This window comes from Anomalospiza imberbis, chromosome 3, assembly GCF_031753505.1.
Source record: "Anomalospiza imberbis isolate Cuckoo-Finch-1a 21T00152 chromosome 3, ASM3175350v1, whole genome shotgun sequence".
Taxonomy (NCBI): domain Eukaryota; kingdom Metazoa; phylum Chordata; class Aves; order Passeriformes; family Viduidae; genus Anomalospiza; species Anomalospiza imberbis.
In genome coordinates, this window is record NC_089683.1 from 20,596,538 (window position 1) to 20,616,579 (window position 20,042).

General features: G+C 37.3%; 1 protein-coding gene across 1 annotated transcript in view; it reads right to left on the reverse strand.

Moving 5' to 3' along the window:
• Positions 1 to 7,380: 7,380 nt before the first annotated feature.
• Positions 7,381 to 20,042, reverse strand: part of ERICH1 (glutamate rich 1) — a 65,971-nt gene continuing 53,309 nt past the window's right edge. Inside the window, exons 4-6 of the mRNA XM_068183615.1 lie at positions 15,391 to 15,765; positions 12,493 to 12,687; positions 7,381 to 7,952 (exon numbers count right to left, since the gene is read on the reverse strand). Coding sequence (XP_068039716.1) covers positions 7,879 to 7,952; positions 12,493 to 12,687; positions 15,391 to 15,765 — 644 coding nt within the window. The 3' untranslated portion in view covers positions 7,381 to 7,878. The remainder of the gene's footprint in view (positions 7,953 to 12,492; positions 12,688 to 15,390; positions 15,766 to 20,042) is intronic.

Here is a 20,042-nt window from a genome sequence, read left to right on the forward strand (position 1 = left end):
CTGTGATCAGCCTTGCACAACTGGAGCTGCACCAAGGTTGACAGAGAGGACCCATAGTTGCTTATCAAAAGACTACTCATCCTCTTGGAAATACTTGCTCAATGGAATCTCATCTTTGTGACTTTTACCTCCCAAGTTTTCCACTGCTGTCATTTGGAAATAAAAGTCTCAGGTCACCCAGGAGAATGCTGTCAAGCACAGAGCACTATGGGTCTGGGTCCACATCACAACCTACGAGGGAAAAGCTATACTTGTGTCTTCTCTGCTGTTCACACCACCTCAGTAAGCCACTGTTGCCAGCTGCTTGCCAGGATCTGCCCATGTTCAAATTCTCACCCTGTGGTACCTGCAGGGTTGTTTGAGATCACTTCTCACTTTGCAAGGCCTTGCAAATTATGGAAAAAGTAGAGGGAGAGGGGACTTTTAGAAACAAAGTCAGCAAAGTATTTATGTCTCAGGTAGCCTGACAAAGACACCTGAACTGTTTGTGGCTTGATATTGAACCTCGATATTCTTTGCTTATGGAAAAAAAGAATCAGACTGGAAGAAAGGATAGTACCAGGATATTTTGACAGAAATGCTGCTTTTTCCCCTGTAAGACTTCCTGTGTAGGGAAGAGCTAAGGAACCTTTTGGAATCCTGCAAGGCGTTGTGTATTAGCAGTGAGCCAGATCCTGGGAACTGAAGGTTCCATGCTGTTTGTCTGCAAGGTCTTATACAGCCACAGTTCAATTAATATTTCTGATGAATCCTTACACTGATCCTGGGGTTTACATAGCCAATGCTGATGCTGACATTTAACATGCCTGTGCTGCAGCCTAGAAATCTCAGAGAACTGCTTCTGTAAGGAACTGAAAATTTACATAACTCACTGTAAAAGTGTGAATGCAAATTCACAAGCAAACTTCTACATCTCAAATCTGTTTTATTCATCAGCAGCTAATGAACTCGTTGCAGGGATCTTTCTTCAATTACCAGCTGGAAGAAATGCAACACAACAGATAATACAAACAACAGACACCTTTGTAACTAAAACTGTGGATCACACCTTACAGGAAAAGGAAAAAATATGAATTTTCCCTTGATATTTAAAAATAAAGAACCTTACACAACAATCATTCTTAACTAATGCAAATCATTCCCCCGCAGAGCAACAAATTGAAAACACCTGAGATAAATTTGAGAGGCTATTTACTTTGAATACTTTTCAATTGTTCTACTTTTCCCTAAACATATTTTAAAACAAAATTTAAGAGGGTTTTTTTTCACAGTGTCTTTAGTTTGGATTCTTATCCTTATCTGAAAAACATTAAAGCTTGTTTTTGTAGAAAACTGAAGAAACTTGTTGACAACTATTATACCTAGTGCCACATGACTTTCTGATCAAAACAAAAAGCACATAATGTAATAAATATATGTTAAATACATTAGAAATCCACTAAATTATTTCAGTTTTCTCTTTTAAAAAAGTAGGTACAAATATGGAATCATGTCTGAATAATGACTATTTCTCTTTGAATCCCATAAAGATTAATACTAGGACTGAACATGTTTAACATTTTTACTGATGATATGGAAGAAAATATAATAATTTCTGGTAAAATCTGCAGATGTCACAAAGATTAGCAGATAATCAATAATAATGAAAGCAGTACAGGCACACAAAATGATCCATCATTTACTAATCTAGACATAGTAAAAACAATTCAAGTTAATACAGCCAAACAGAATGACTAACATTTAAAAACATGAAGTATGGAACCAAGGACTAAATCCTGGATAGCAATGAATTTCATGAATACTTGTCTACTATTAAAAATAATTTAACATGGACTTCCTATACAATCTTATGTCAAGAGGTTGATCCAAAACCAATGAAACAGTGAGTAGAAAAGTTGGCACTTCTGAGATTTTAAATGAACACTAAGTTTCTATGCTCAGTTCCAGCAGGTTTGTTTCCTAAATGGTGGGAAAAAATGGAGAGAATGTATGAGGGAGCCACAAAACCAACTTAGAAGCTATAGAAAATGCCTTAAATCAAATAATTTAAAGAGATAATACTTACGGTGTCAAAAAGAAGGTTGCCTTGTAGCTTGATTACAAAACTTTCACAGAAAGTAGTGGCTAGTGAGGGACTACTTAATCTAGTGAAGAAAAGCATACCAAGAACTAATGGCTGAAAGTTAAATCTAGACAAATTGAAATTTAAAATAAGGCACATGATTCTAAGCATGAAAGTGACTGAGTACTGGAATAAATTACTAAAGAAGGGGCTAAGTCTTCATTCCTTGATGTCCTTAAATCAAGCTGGCCTGTCTCTGTACATGACTTGCTTTAGCAAAAACCACGAACTGTGCTTTTGTTAGACTGGTCTTCGCCCTGAAGTAAAGGGAAAATTTATGACCAGGGATCTAGATGGGGTCAGAGAAGATAATCTCATGGCTTTTGCAGTCTTACCTTCCACGAATCTACCAATTTACTGAATGAGTACAGAGAAAAAAATTCAGAGTGACTTTTGCCATCTGGATAACAATGTGATCCATAGCAAATTGTAAATCATACAGTAATAAATGTATGTCAGAAACCATCAAGATGAATATATTCTTGCAATGCCTTCTAATTTAGAAATTTAGAGTTATTTAATATTTTACACATTAATTTTATTCTGGGTAATTGAATCAAGGTGAAAGGGTTAAGCAGACAGGCTAAATGAAACACTGTGCCGTGTACTTGGTTTAATGTGGTTGGAAAAATCAATGAACTTTGGTCTGTCAGCTTGCAATCACAGATTTAACTGAATCACATGTCAAGTATTTACTAATGTAAATAGAATCCAGCACTATAGTCATGGTAATAAGCCAAACAGCTTTCCCTGAATTCCAATCAGATTTGAACATGACCTTCATTTTAAGCTCACACATGCCAGAGATCAAACAGTTACTGTTATGCCTGCAGAATTCAGTGATTACACCTGTGATTCTCAAGAAACCGTATTTGGTATTGATTTCTTCTGCAGAATCTAGGTAATGGTTGATCAGTTTGATATTCCTAGCAATGGTTACTCTTGAGCATTTATAGTCACTTCCACTTCATTATTGTCACTGGGAGGAGGAATGAATCACACAGCAAACTTTTACTGAGTCTACTTGAGAAATGGTGGAGGCTTTATGCACAATCACATGCACAAAAAAAGGAACAAGAAGAACAGAAACATCTCCTCAGCTAGTGTTGAGTGAACTCCAGGCACAGCTGTACAACAGCTTCTTAGTCTTCTTCTCCCTTCCCTTTTTACCATTCCCAGGCAGTAGCTTCCCACAAGAAGACATGAAAGCATCAAGGAGAGGAGGTCACAGCCCTGTCCAAGTTGAAAGAGCTTGCCACTGCCAGACCAGTGTCAGGAGTAGGTGATGTTTTGGCCATGCAACACGCACATTTCTGTCCTTTTCTCAGGTGCAGTAAATGATCTTTTTTTTCATTACTTTTTTCTTTTTTTTTTCCTTTTTTTTTTTTTTTAACAAGACCAAGATGCCTGCAATGCAGATATTTTCATGAATAACCTATTTATGCTTTCATACCAGTCAACATAAAGCACTAAGTTCTCCCATTGGTACCACTGCTCCACTTCTAATATAGATGTCTAGCAGCAGTTATATCCAGCTATTTAATCCCAGTGATTAGGAAGTTCTTTAGGACAGGCAGCTCAGATGGTAAAAGCTACATGCTACACTGTAGACATCTGAAGTCAGGATGAATGACTGCATGCCTCCAAGATCTCCTTAGCAAGATGTAGAAGAACACTGTCTCCAAAGCACCTGCTGGGGAGAACCAGGTCCCCATTTTACCAGACTGATCATGTGTGCAATGTAAAATTATGAGGCCACTTTAAACTATCAGCAGCCTTGCCCACAGATTCAAGCATGTTCTCCACTGTAAACAAGTCTATTACATTTCCTGAGCACAGTGTCATCTCAGAGGTGATAGAACTGGCTGCACTGGTGCTGTGCAGCAGGGCAAACCCTGCATCAAACTGTTACTGATTTAGGAAAGGAGAAAACAGGGAGATTGATGTGGGAGTATACAGACAGTAAGGCAACATTAATCAGCACAACAGGCAGTTGTCCTAGCACCATACTGACCAGGCTTGGGGTTTTGGCCAAGGTTTTGGGCAGGATCACAGAAAATGAGAGCTTTAAAGAAGGAAAGGAAGACAATGGAAAGATTGTCCTGTACAGTTGTGGAAAGCACTGCGGGAAAAAAGCACAAATGTGTAAATCTGAAGTATGGTAAATGGGTGATGGAAATTAATACCAGAGGTTGACAGGAATGGAGGAATCATCTGTGCACTGAATGAGGGACGGAGAGGACTGGCAAAGATCTTGAAAGTGAAGAAAAGCAGCCCCTATTTGATGCAACCTATAGCAGCCTAGAGTTGATGCAAAAGAAAAGTTCTTTCTGCTTTTGTGTGGTATCACAATGTGGCTGATATTCCTCTTCAATCTTAGATTATACTTCTTTTTTGCCCATTGTGTATCCTAAAACAGGACACAGACTTGCAGTAATAATGTAAAAGAGAACTACAGCTTGCTTATACACTTTACCAGAGTATGGAGTTCATTAAAATGACTACAGACTATTAATTATACAAAGTTAAGCAGTCAACTTAGAGAATACCCTTATTAAAGCTATATATTTGACCTTCACTGACTATGGTGCATATGTAGTTTCAAATAATCATAGAATATATAGATTTTTTTCCTAGATTCTCAGCGACAGTAAACAAATACAGCATCTAAATTTCTGCTTTTCTAAAATACATATGTCCCCCCTCCCCCTTAGGCCTGCATACATCGAACAGTTTAAAACAACAAACAAAATTTACTCTGATGCAATGCAGAGGATGAAGCAGTAAAGAGTGAAGCTTAATTATCTGCATAAACATGTGCAATACAGCCTTCCTTAGGAGCAATCCAGGGCTGATGCAATTAACTACAAAACCTGCAAAGCTAAAACCTGAGGTTTCACTAAATATTAAATATAATACATTTTCTCAATCCTAGAGATTGCCATCTTTTGCACTACCACTTTCTATTATTATGCCCAATGTGTAGCATCCTGTACATGCAAAACACACACCTCTTTCCACTCAATGTCTGTGGACTGGTTTTATTATATACGTGGTATTATTAGTAGGTTAAATAAATTTTCTCTGGTGAAAGACAGCTTTAAAATCTTCTGTCTTCATGCTGCCATTCACCACTTTTTCCTTCCTTGTTTTTGAGTTTTTTTGAAGTTATTTTTTTTTTCTCCCAATGTCATTTCAGACATTCAGCTTATTGAGTAGTAACTTCCTACAGTGGTGCAAGAGAGAAAAGCCACCTCTCATGGAAAACACATTAAGGAATTTATAACTCTCCATGATTGTAAACCACTACCTAAAATATTGCACCAATTACAAAGCAGTAAAAATCTGTAACATTAGAGATTGAGTCCCATATTATATATCCACAAAGAAGAAAAAATAAGGTCTTACAGGCAATTTTAAGAATAAAACATGTACCTATATACAGAGATAATGGCTTTGAACTCATGCCCTTGTATACACAAGTGCACTGACCAGCTTATCCACTACTGCAGATGTCTCAAGCGACTTCAGCCCATGGTCTTCCTTGAACATGCTGGTAAGGTACCACTGCCTCTCAGAGCAGATTTCTTTCCCACTGTGCTGCTGTTCCTTACTTACCATGCACTGTTCAATAATGTGAACTAGAAAGTTAACCCCTGAAGACACACACAGATTACTTTCCACTCGATCCTTAAATTCTTCCTACTCTTGGAGTCCATATAGGTTTTAAACCCAAAAATCTGAAGTTCTGTCTTCACAGAAGTTTGAAATATGCTAATAATAGTGTATGCACAGTTTAGCCAGAAGTATTCTGATGCAAAATCCACTTAAAAAACTCTTCTATGTTTCAGTAATTCCACATGATGCAGCATATTCATTAAACTGAATGATGCTGAAGAAGCAAAAATTCAAGGCCATCCCCTTTACCATATATAAGTTCAGCATGAAAATCTAAAGGGATAAATGTTTCATTGCTATGTTGAAGAAGCCATGTATAGTGAAATGAAAAAGAGTGTTCACTGGTGGATATTAATTTAGATTTTTCAGTTTTCATATCTCAGCCATATTGTGACACCACTGCTTAAATACACCTGAGAAAGTGTAAGGAGATTGAGCACCATTTCTTTAGAGAAGCATTGCAGAAGTGTGACTAGGTATTAAAATTGTGATGTATGAAATCTTTTTGACTGCAAATAGAATGTCAAATATGGACTTGCTGCCATTTTTAGTACACTAATTTAAATTATGAGTAATGTCCATTTCTTTTGCTTTTAAACTAGATCTTTCTGCTGTGTTCTTTTGTGCATTGCTTTTAAGTGTCTTCATGCATGCTGCAGTTCAGCACATCACTGTCTGGCACATTTGTTTCAGAAATAAATACACTTATGCAATTGCATTTATCTACAATGACAATCTACAATTTATCTTCTTGAAATTGGTCCAATTTTCTAAACTCTTAGCATACTTGAACCTCTTCATAATCCCTGCTAGTGCAACTGTGGCAGGTTTGGTAAGTGTAAGATTCAGTTCCTATTACAAGTCATTTGCAAAGACATCAGATATCACTGACTAACTGGCTAAACACAGAAAATGCTCCTCGGCTTGCTTAGCTGGGGTCAGCTGATTTCTGCACAGAATATAAGGCTCTTACAGTGGTGAAGGCAAAATTTTAATTTCTTCACTTAATGAGAAAGAGTTATGATTTTACTTTTGTTACAAATTTTGAGCATCACTAGACCAATGCCTTGCAATGTGATATATCAGGCAATATAATGAAACAGAAAAAAACAAAGCAAAAAAACCCATGCAATGTTTGTACAGTCTCATCAGTGGTGTATCTCCAAGCACACGTTGGAGGAGTTAAATATGTTGCCCCTATCTTAGTTATGACAAAGCCAACACACCTAGATATGTGTTAGCACAGATCTGTGCTCTGTATCACCTGCCAGATGAATGATACAGCAGAGAGAAGAGCCTCTCACAAAGCATTTTTTTCTTCATTATTCCAAAACATTTTGCAACCATGGATATTACTTATTGTAGTATCTACACCTGGATAAATTCAATTGCAAAAATATTACACAGCAGTAGACAGATTACACAGTAATCAGGGAGAGAGAACACAGTACCATAACTCTGAAGTCAGTGAAACCCATTGGATTGTAACAGGCTGAGCCATGGAGTAATTCTGAAAACGCCATCCAACTTTCTGCATAATTCCAAACAGGACTTACGTGACTCACATATAGAAACGTATCTATGTCCACAATTTAGCAGTTTATTCAGCAAAAATACATTCCTCACACATAATGTTGCTTAGGTTTAAATCTAAAAAAATATAGTTCTGTTTTCCAGGCAAGCAGATATACAAGAAAAGTCAAGAAATATAACTTCCAGAAAGGAATGATAAACTTACAAATAAAAAAGATAATACTATACTTCTTAAACAAAATACCAGACAGAGAACTTTATCATTCCAGCAAGTCCCTTATCCTAAAATGAAATGTACATATTAATACAGCTGAAGATTCAGGCCATACTCTTGACCAACCCATCCCAAAAGTCACACTGTAGTTATATCTTTATTGTCTTTTGGAGTTTTTGTTCATTTAACTTTATTGTCTTCTGGAGTTTTTGTTCATTTACCTGAAGGTGCAGAATGTGTATTGACACTGCTCTTCCTGAACAATTGCTACTTGGTTAAGAGTCTGTATATTAAATTTTAATCCTGTGCATATGGACACATGGGTAAGGCTTTATTTCCTGTTCTTCACAGGAAGTATATCTGTAATCCAGTAGTGAAACAGAGATGTGGCTACCTTGGCATGATCTGAAACAAAGAAAGCACATTTCTCCTGAAATACCTCTATGACATTTCTGAACACTAAGAAAAAGTCTTGTGTGAACATCTGTTTCCATTCAATATTAACATTTCAGTAAAATCAATGCACATACTAGACATTGAAGACTAATACCTATAAATGTCTATATTAGCAGGGGCATTTTATTTTAGTACGTCAGTCTTTTGTATGAGACACAATTTTGCTCGTACACTTTGAAATTTCCTATTTGTTATGATTCAATAATTCAGAAAAAATGAGATTGAAATGACATGATCATATAGGCAAGGCTTCTTTCTGTCTGGAGAGTAGTTTCACAGATCATTATTTAACTTAACAGTAGTACCTAGAAGCACCAGTTGAGAATGAGTCATATTGTACAGATAGCTGCATTAAAGCCTCAAAATGCTACGAGTTCTGTCTTTGAATTCAGAGATTACGTATGTGACTTTACTGATTTTTAATGACAGGATTTTCTGCAGTACTTATCACATAATAATCACATTTAAGATGATTCTATAACATTATGCTAATACAGTTTTCAAATTTCCTTTTCTTTGAATACTCATTCATTCAAAAAAAAAGAAATGTAAATTTCATCATTTTAAGGCCTCTGTATATCCAGCCTCTGCATTGTTGGCACACAGTAACTATATTAATTTTGGTCTGGAAAATGTACCTCCCCCTGCAATGAAGACTTATATAAATGACAATTCTCAAAAAAATGACAGTTAAAAGAATCTTTTAGCTCTGCCGTGACTGATAATTTCCTAGGCAACAAGGGAAGAGTATGTTTGAGATTTGAAACCAACCAACAAAGGGAAAATGTTAATAGATAACAGAATGAAGTTGATGAGCAGAAGTTCATAAATGAGTTCATAAGTTAGTAGATAATGTCTTTTTTTTTTAATTAGGCGATCACCTATGCTTTAATAATTGATGTGAAATGGGAATTAAGTAGCTCTCATTTCCAAAGCTAGTTTCCAGTCAGCAAAGGGAGCATTACTTCCAGTCACAGCTCTTCTCCTTTGCCCACTGGACTGTGGAGGATCATGAAGGTCTCTGGTTTCCTTTTGCAAATGGCCACAAACTTTCTAACAGAGATCAGCAAAGCCCCCATCATGAGAAATCCATGTCTATGTGACTTTAAACATTGTCTTCCCTGCATGCACAGAAGATTTTAGGTAGAAGTAAGTATGTTTTGTTAAACACTACCAAATAAATGGAACTAGTAATAGAGCATTTTGTTCTCTTTTACAGACTGAGAACAATGACACTCTAAATAATGATGTTCATATGAACAGTCTTGACCAACCTCAACTTTGTCTGATCATTCACGTACAAGGTCAAAGACAATTGGATGGAGTATTTGAAGCACAAAGTGCAAGGTAAGTTGATGGAGGATGACAACTAAACAGAACAACCAGTACCTCTGAACCATAGAGATTTTCTTGTTTAAGTAATTTTTCTCATTTAAATGAAGGTGTAAAAGATAATAGCTAATGTTGATAATTTTTGTGTCTGAATCTCCTTAGTATTTCCTTTTCCTGCAAAATTTATCACACCCTACCATCACCCTTGATAGGACTTTATTCAATGACTGCAAAAATTGGGATCTAAGAGCTTAAGATAAAACAGAAATTTATTTCTTGTTTCTTTTTTCTTTTGGATGCACTGTGATTTTCAATCTGAGTAACACCTAAGAGATGCAAAGGAAATACCAAATCTCGGTATTGAACTAGCAGTTTTGAATTTGCAGTCTGCAGACCAGGAACAGCCTATGACCTTATTATACAGCACCCTTATCATCAGTAGGCATAAGCTTGCCAAGTGGGACTTGGTAATCCCAGTGGAAAGTTGGATGAAACCATAACATCCATATATGAGAAAATAAAAGACATAATGGTGTGGATAATTTGTAACTTCTACTAGTGGAGAATGTGCACTTATATGAAGAGATGCATCACTTCTCTTTTTTTTTTCCTATACTTCCCTTCCTGGAATTAAAGATAAAACTGAACAAAACAGAGCACCCATCTTTACTACCCTGATGATGGCATCTTAAGTAGAATCATAACCATGGGAAAAAGTGTTAACATACTGCTTCTTGAGCTACAGGGAATAAAATGTTTATTTTATAAAAATAATACACCTTCCTAAAATCAAGGGTTTTTTAAATCATGTTAATATGGAATGACCTTTCCTTCTAGTACTTCGCATCCATGTAAAAATAAAGAGAGAAAAGACGAGATAATAAGACAAACTAATAAAAAAATTAGAGATTACTGTAATGCACTGTTAATTTTTAACTAATTATTTGTTAATACAACAAAGAGTGTATTAACAAATTCAAGTTCAAAAGTTCTTTGTAATAACTCCTAACTTTTATCACCTGCTCATCGGGAGTGAAAACTAAAATGTAAAAAATCCACACTGGACAAGATGACCTGATTTTGAGCCAAATGTATGGGAAGAAAAAAAAAGAGTATAATTAAAGGTCTAATTCAAAGTAAAATTTCAGAGCATTGTATTTTCATTCACTGAATTTCCAGAATTACAAATAGAATGTATTTTTTAAAGTCTGCTGAGGAAACTTAATGACTAGCAGGTGCTTAATTATCCTTTAATAATTTATAAGAATGTATTTTTCCTCTTTCTTATGTTGTTGTACCTCATAAATATCAAATAAACTACTATGGTTACACCACTGTGAACTTGGAATGAGATTAGAATTGAGTCCAGAGTGATAGCAGTTACTAGGGAAAAAAATCAACTGGAAGTGTAAACAATTCCAGGCTGTACCAGCAGAAACATTATTGAATTTTAAAAATCACGCAGAAAATTGTCTTTTACTTTTTCAAGTGATGAATATATACATTGGAAAATTAGGGGTTTTAATTTGCTTCTGTTTTCTCTCTTCATTTTGACATTTCCGCTATACAAAAGTAAACAGAGCAACTTTTCTCAAGGCTGCAAAACCCAACAGAACTCCAACTGTATTGTATAGAAATTAGAAAAGGCCTGTAAAGAGTATCCCGAATGTTGTGACTTCAATTCCATTTGGATTTAATCAAGAAAATCTGAATTAGTTCATTCAATAAAGGGTAATACCATTTTCATGATTCCTGCTGAGATCTACGTGGTTTGCACACATGTATTACATACAGTGAGACAATGTGATTATAATTAATACCAGAGACTGTAGGCTTGCAATGCACAGAAGGATTTCATTCCATGTGGATATATATGTGGATTCTTCACATCCATCAGAACCTTAAGGGTTGTCATACTGCACATCTACCCTTAAAAGAATACATATGTACTTCTCCAAGAGCATCCTTTTCAAAATGTATCAGATCTGAACTCCACAGGCAGGAATTCTCTCCTCTCTCTGTCCAACACACAGCAGCCAGTAGGCTCCAGTCTACATGAGGATCTTTAGCCACTATCATGCTGTAAATTATTTAATGAAGTTGCAAGCAGATATCACTTCTCTGAATGCTGTTGCTAAGCCTCTGATGGTTATGATCTTAATTACAATGTTACCACACTGCTACCACCTTTGCTGTTACTCTTCAAAAGACTTATGAATACAATCTAAAGTGGTTGAGATTCTCTCATGCTGTAGGTAACTGCTCTCAACTCTGATTAAATTCTTTGGCAGGCAAGAAAATTCAGCACATCTTGTAGATTTTTGTCTGATGCTGCAACACAAGTTCTAATGACTAGTAGCAATGACTGTTTAAATGAAGACTACATGAAAAATGAATCATTATACCTCATGTGGACTAAATGCTGATCCCACATTCACTTGAAGAACTATTAACTGTACAAGAAGAGATTCTACTAAAATTATAGGGGTTATAAAAGAGAGCAGAAGGAGCCTGTGCCTCAGGCATGTAAAAATTTAGTAGCAGAGTAATTTTTCTTTTTATGAATGACTTCAGACTAATATTTGTTATAAAGAGTAACTTTAAATTTTTGCATTATCAACAGTATTTTTTAGAAACTTAAACCGGATGTTTATATTTAAACAAAATAGTAAATCAAAGTTTAGCTTGCAAAGTCTGTGTATCAAAGAAGCCACGTGGTGACCAGGAAGAAATAAAATAATGGGTTTTACTGACTTGTATGCATGTAAAATTAATCCTTAGCTGGAGGAGTGAAATCTCCAAGACAAACAAGTTAATTCCTGCAATTTAAAAAGTCTGCCATGGGAATGTATTAAAAATATGCTTTAATTATGATTAAATCTTAACACATTTCAGATTTCAAAAATACTGGTTTAAACCCTTGAATCATCTTGTATTCTGTAGTTGCTGCAAGGTGAGAAAAGCTTCCATATTTATTGTAAACAAATGGGAAATAGGGATATCACTGTATTTTTGGTGGGAATTATGTTTTCATATCTTGTATAAGCATATATTTACTATTGCATCATTATTTACAGCTTCCTAATTAACAAAAAGCTGTGTGAATTTTAATTCACACGAAAATATCAGCATATGAACATGAGTGAATAGTACCTACCAGGAGACATCATAGATTGTTCTTGGAATTGTTTCAAAGCATACTTCAATCTCTCAATATCCTGTAGCAATACAAGGGATTTCAGCCGATGCAGATGAGTCACGTCTGAGGAAGAGATGGTGCGAAATTCAAGACATTGTAAGAGCTCTTGGGCAGTTGCTGAATTTACAGCAGCATCTCTGCATTCTGATTTCTCTGCAAAAACAGTAAGAAAACTATGCTAAAAATATTCAGTGAACTCAGAGAATTTCCCTAATTATAATTTTTTTCCTAAGAGAGCATCTTCCTTTTTAGTACAAATTAGAACCATGTATCAGGTACTAAAGAGTAGCTTGTTAAACATTTTTTGTTATATATTCAAACAATGGTAAAGCGAAAACTACAAAAATCAGTAATTAAAAAGGACAATAGGATTCATAATGATAGGAATGCAAGAAGAATCAAATTTTCAAAGCTAGCAGAGAAAGAAAGTGTGAAGAAGAAACTGCACTGTGGCTAAAGCACTGTGTTTTTGCTTGCTACACACTATTTATTATGAACTGCACAGACATTTGGAGAAGGGAACAACTCTGTGGAACTACTGCAATGCACTTCTGGAGGCAAACAACTACTCTGGTATTGCACCTTTATGTTTTTATTTAAAAAGCAAGTATTACAGCATACAAGACAGCAGAGAAGGACACACATTGTTGTAATGGGTTGACCTTGGCTGGATGTCAGATGCCTATCAAGATGCTCCATCACTCCCCTTCCCAGAGGGACAGGACAGAGAAAATGAGATGAAAAGAAGCTCATAGGTTGAGGTAAGGCAGTTTGCTAAAAAAACCCAAAACCACAGAAAACCCAGCCAAAACTAGCAGATGTTTGCACACACATATTTAAAGAGGAAGAAGGGTTTATTCTCTATTTTTCACCAGCAAGTGATGTTCAGCCACTTCCTGGGAAGCACAGCTTCAGCCCATGTAGTGGCTGCTCTGGAAGGCAAACATTGTCAAAGAACGAATACCCCTGCTCTTCCTCCCTTAGCTTTTATATCTGAGCTGATGTCATCTGTACGGATGGGTATGGAATATTCCTTTGGCTAATTCGGGTCAGCTGGCCTGGCTGTGTCCCTCCCAGGGTCTTGCCCATTCCCAGCCCTTGATGGAGGGGAATGTTGGAGAGACAGCGCTGATAGGATGCCAGCAGTGCCCAGCAGTAGCCAAAACTCTGGTGGGTTATCAACACCTTTCCAAAGTACTGTGAGGGCTGCTGTGCACAAATGAGCTCCAGCTCAGTCACACCCAATACAATTGTTTTTACACTACTAAACCATAAATGCACTCTTTCATTCCAGTAAAGTATTGTCTGTCCCTTTAACCAGACTCCCTTTAATTCTGTTTTTTAACAGCAAGACATCTGAGAAGTACAGAATTTTCCCCATTCAGATTTTTAACATATGTACTAGAAGTATAATCCAATGTGACCATTTCAAAATGCAGCTAAAAGCAATGGCTTCCAATTTTATCTAAAAAAATAGGGAGTGTTAAAGTCATTCAACAAGAAAATGCAAACAACATAATGTCAGATCTATATATAAATTGGGATTTGCCTAACGAGAAAGTTAGTCACACTCTGATTTATAGATGTTATATCTCATTTGCAGATGCAATTCCTTTCAACTAAGAATTCCCCACTGTGGATTCCAAGGTCCTCACTGGCTCAACACTTCAATCTGCTGGTTTGAAATTAGAGCCAGTCAGTCTGTCAAAAACTGCCAAAACCTAAACTTGACTTGCAGGAAAGCTGGAAGTTCAACAACACTCTTTCTTAAAAACCAACATGCAACACAGCTGTGGACAATTTATCAGGTTTCTGTTCTGGGTCATGTATTAACAGCAGAACTTGAAGAATTTGCAATCGTGCTCTGTCACTGTGGAGTTCCACTACAGCAAATGCAAGTAGCTTAGCTTGCATTTACTTAGCCATATGGTGAAGTAGTAAAATTTTTAATTTTGGTGATGGAAAGACCTTAGCCAGAAAGTAGGATAGATTTCAAATGCTAGGCTTAGTATGAAGACCTGATGCAGCAGGAAAATTTAACATTAAGCAAAGAAAATTTTATGTATACATCTTTAAAAAGTTAACATGAGTTCCCTGATGCCATCTTAACAAGGTTTTTACAGTAATTCTGTAACCAAAAGATGAATTTTATGGTACTAGAAGCTGACAGCTCTGCCTCAAGATGGACTAATGCAGGTAGGCAAGCTATTTAATATTCTCCATTCAGCTCCACAGTGACCGATAGGCCATTAGGGATAAATCATGTTGGATAGGCCATTAGGGATAAATCCATGTAATTCTTTTAAAAGTACTGGGGAATGTGCATTAAGCATCAGTTCCCATTCAACTTGTTCACAAGCATTTTATGCCAATATACTTCCCTAGTGTCAATAGTATCTTCCCTGTTCCTGTACATGCTGTCTGTCTAGATTTCCTTATAGAATTCAAATAAATCTCCTGGGACATTCAGAGCATTCAGAAAAGTAGATTGGTTCAGAGATACTAGGATAGCAATTGCCCTTACTTGAAGTTCTCTGAAAGCAAGTAATCCTTCTGGATATTTGCTTGCAGAGGGGAAAAAGAATTTTAACCACTTGTCCCAAGTGCACTGGAATGTTTAGGGGAAGAGCAAGGAACTCTATAGGTTTTTTCTATTGATGTGAATTCTTGCACAGTCATGTACAGACCAAAATGTGGGACAAATACTAGGTACATGCCTTACTTATTCTCACATGCCTCTTCAACAGAGACACTTCTTTAGTAGATTTGTCCCATTTTACAGCAGTAATAAATACATATCCGTTTTCTCCTGTGTGCTAATATTCATAAAAAGAAAGGGGAAAGAGTGGTACGTACTATCAGTAAAATAAATTTGTTGTGTTGCCTGCAGGAAGTCCAGAATGCTATCTGCCTTTTCACCTATGTCTTTTAAGCCTGCTGCTTCTTCTTTGCTGTTTTTGTCAGGCTGATATGTAAAATCCACACTGGTAGTTGCTGTTACTAAGCCAGCTGCTCTCTTTTTCTCTTTCTGTCGCTTCTTTTTCATTTTCCTCTTTTTGTTTTTGCTTATTTTGGGACCGTCTTTTTGCTGCAGCTGTAAATTATCTTGAACAGTCTCTTGCATTCCCAAATCTGTTTGTTCTCCATGGAAATTGCTAGAGATTTGTGAACTGCTCTTTTGTTTCTTCCTTCGAATGCGCTTTCTCTTGGTTTGCCCTTGATATTCCTCTTCTGTGGATTCAAAAGAGACATGAGAGCTGTAAATAAGAAGATCTGTAATAAGCATTTTAGCACTGCATACAGTGAAATATGACACCCTTCAAATTCTGGGATACCTGAGTGGCTCTACCCTTACTTTTATTCTTACAATGTCTCAGTACTACAATATCAAGGTCAACTTTTCTGAATGCATTAAAAAGACACACTTTTTTCCCTTCTGCTTTCAATAAAGACAGTATTCTCCTTCATGCTACATACTTTTCATTTAATTCGCTTTCTTAAGGCAGATAATATGGTTCTATACAGAGTGAGGTCAAAAGAATGACCAGAGCAAAAAATCAGTATGGGCAGACTGGGTGACATGACATGAGAGAGCCCAAAGAGTACCACAGCACCAGTCGGTAGACTTGACCAAGAACACAAGAAGAATGTACATAATTTACAAGGAAAGAGATTATAGTGTTTATATTGATGAGATGCATTCATGACAGTGCTGTACTTGAAAAACACCAGGCATATGTTTCTGACTCATCTCTTTTTTCTTCCTTAAGCATTCTCCTCCATTAGGATATCTTACTGCTAGCTCAGTTTTGGGCATCAACTTTATAAGAAAAGCATGCAAGGCAACAGTGACGTTGGCAAGTAATCTCTAATCTCTTTAACAGCCTGCTGTGGTTCTGTTGTTCCCTTGCTACATTATAATTTCCTTATTACCTAATTCTTCAAAAGCCTCAGTTGTCACAGGAAGTCCCTCTTGCTCTTCAAGATAGCTTTTGCACTTCTTTACTCAGATATTATCCCTGTACACAAAGCCCAAGTTTTAATGTAATCTCTGACCCTGAACTGATTGCTCCTCCCACAGACTCACTTCTAGCCCCTCTAGCACTGGCCAAGGAAAATTTGGCCAGAAGCAAAAACCTATCTTGCCTCTAAGTGTACTGCTGCCGAAGTCCATATTCATGTCTATAATAATTGCTGTCTAATTAACTGGAATTCCCTCATTCATGATCTAACAAAATCCCCACACATTTAAACTTTATGGATTGCAGAATGCCAGTTTTCTTCTATTTGAAGAAAGTATTGAATTTGCATGCCAAGATTTTGGTCACAGGGGCTACAGGGGTGACTTCAGTGAAGAGTTGCTAGAAGCTTCCCCAATGTCCAGCAGAGCCAATATCAGCCAGCTCCAAGATGGACCTGCTGCTGCTGGCCAAGGCTGAGTCACCAGTGATGGCAGTAATGCCTCTGGCATAACAAAGTCATGCGCGCATATATATATATATATATATATATATATATGTAACTTGTAACATATAGTTAAGAAGGGGAAAAAAGTTATTGTGCAGAGACACCGAGGTCAGTGGAGAAGGAAATGCTCCAGATGCCAGAGCAGATTCCCCTGCAGTCTGTGGTGAAGACCATGGTGAAGCAGCTGTGCCCCTGCAGCCCATGGAGGTTCATGGTGGAGCAGAGATCCTCTTGTTGAGGACCCTCCACTTGAGCAAGTGCAAGCCTGAGGGAGGCTGTGACCTCATTGGAAGCCCATGCTGGAGCAGGCTCCTGGCAGGATCTGTGGTCCAGTGGTGATAGGAGTCCACACTAGAGGAGGTTTGCTGGCAGGACTTGTGACCCCGCAGAGGACCCAAACTGTTCCTGAAGGACTGCATGCTGTGGGAAAGGACTAATGCTGGAGCAGATCATGAAGAGCTGCAGTCCATGGGAAGGACTCATGCTGGAGGACTGTCTCCCATGGGATGGACCCCATGCCAGAGAAGGGGAAGGACTCCTTTCCCTGAGGAGATGAAGAGCCTTCATCTCCCATCTCCCTGCACTGCTGGTGGGGAGGTGGTAGAGAACTGGGAATAAAGTTAAGCCTGGGAAGATGTAGTGGTGGAGGGGGGAAGAACAGAAAGGTGCTTTTAAGATTTGATTTTACTTTTTACTATCCTGCTCTAATTTTGATTGGTAATAAATCCAATTAGATTCCCCAAGCTGAGTCTGTTTTGCCCATGACAGTAATCACTGAGTGATCTCTCCCTGCCCTTATGATGTGAACCTTTAGGAATATTTTCTATCTCCTGTCAAGCTGAGGAGGACAGTAATAGAAAGGCTTTGGTGGGTGCCTGGCATTCAGCCAAAGTGAATACACCACTTCTAATGTTTTGCTCAAGAATGTTAAGACATTAATCCTTCCCTCAACCCCTACCTGCATGCTTCTAAATTCCTTACAGTGCCCTGAGCCTAATACTCTTATTTATCTGGATTTGCACCATTCTCTTAGGGTCAAAGCAACCTCACTTGGCTAAAGTTGGTGTGATACAGGAGAGACATCTGAAGCCTAATGCCTGTTGCAGAATGATACGCATAATCTCCTGAACTGTCTCAGACATTCTCAGTGTGTTTGGCTTTCTCATCATTCCTCCCCCTAACCAGTCTTTGTCGCTATTTTCTCCATGGTTGGAGGCCCTCTCTTTAATTTCTGTTTCTTTTTCTGTCTTGAACTCTGTCAGCTCTGATCCACTTTCTCTTTAAATATCACTACAGACTTTTAGTTCTTTAGCTGTCAGATGACTCACCGCAAAGCAATTTTCCATACTTTCAATGAAGAAAACTGCATAAAAATAAATTTTCTGTATTGTAATTGAACACCACAGCACATTAAAGACACGCCAAGCGTCACCCTGGACCCACAGTATGGAATGTTTTGCACCCATGGTATTTGAGCTAAATATCTTTATATGTGATTTGGACATATGGGATGTGGGAAAAATAATGTCTGTGTCATCCTAAAGGAATAAAATATCAGAACTGAAGGCAGATATGAATGGTGAAAGATGCTATAAACAAAACATCAGTGTTTCATCTTGAGATCTAGTTTGGATTTTCATGGAAGTATTTGTGTTAAAATAGGTGAATTTCACTACAAATATATATACATTGCTTTGCAAAATTTCTCAGACCTCTGTTGACCTGAACAGCACTGTTTGCTAATAACACTAATCTATACACTCAGCAAAGCAGCCTAACTTGTTCTCTAAGCATGTGAGACCCCCAAATCTCAGTGAAACTACAGCATGGTGTGCAGCCAAGCACCCTTCTTTGGTTTGAGATCACTTGAAAAAAAACAGGGCAAAAGCCAGGATGGGGCTTAAGATAACTAATGTTTTGAGTCAAATCCAAAAGTTTCCTTATCCTAAGTAGCTCAGGACATCAGAAGGTCTGAAGAGACCATGGTGAAGCTGTCAAAAGGCAGAATGAATTTAGTCTTCCCATGTGTAGGTATTAAGATAAATGCCTGACTGAAAGGAAACCAGAACTATGCTGATTTTCCTCCAACACAGGAAACAAATACAAGACTCTGCCTAGCTCTCTTGAGGAGCTATTGGCAGTCAAGCCTCTAGACTGCTTAAGGCAGTCCTTTAGAAGTTTCGGTCATTCTTTGCCCTGTATTCTAGTACCTGTGTACTATCTACTGTTCCATGTGTGGGAGCTACCAGTGATTCAACATCAGGAACAAATACAATTAGATGCTTATGAATGTAAAGCAATGCACACAAAAGGGATTAATTCACACAGCTCACTGGTACGGGTAAAGTGAGCTGTTATCAGCTCAGGAAAAACAAAAGCCATACCTGTGCATCAGCATGGAAACTCAATGAAAACATTTGCTCAGTTGGTATCAGTGATCACAACAACTAACACCTTGTTTGCATACATAAGAAAAGAGATGGAAAATAACAGGGAAAATATTCCAAAGCTATTATATAAACTTACTGTACTGTTCAAGCTTGTAATGCTGTGTTTCTTAGCATAATTCCAGAACAGTAAGGTTTTGGCAGGCAAAAGGAGGACTCTCAGAGAAGTTAGCAAGAGAAAGAAACTCCAAAAATATTTGTATGATTTGACTTGAAAGAGTAATAAAATAGACTTAATTTCTGTCTCCTCATATGAAAAGGTGACATGCAATTAATCTGAGCTGTTTCACAAGCTAACAGAAGAAAGTAAAGCCATTTTTTTTTTCTCTAATGGTACAGTTTGCTATAGATTTCCCATGCATGTGGCATGCAGAGGAGCCAAGAGAACTGCTTGTTCATATAACCAGCAAGGCTACCTGATTACAACAGCCATGCTAAACTATAAATGAAAATTATACAAGAAACATACACCATAAAGTTTATGTCACAGCCTACACAACGACCTTAACAAATTATATATTCAGTGGGATTCGCCTCCCACAGCTTTAGCTGCCTGAAAATACTTAGACCTATGCTGCCTCTGATAACCCAAAA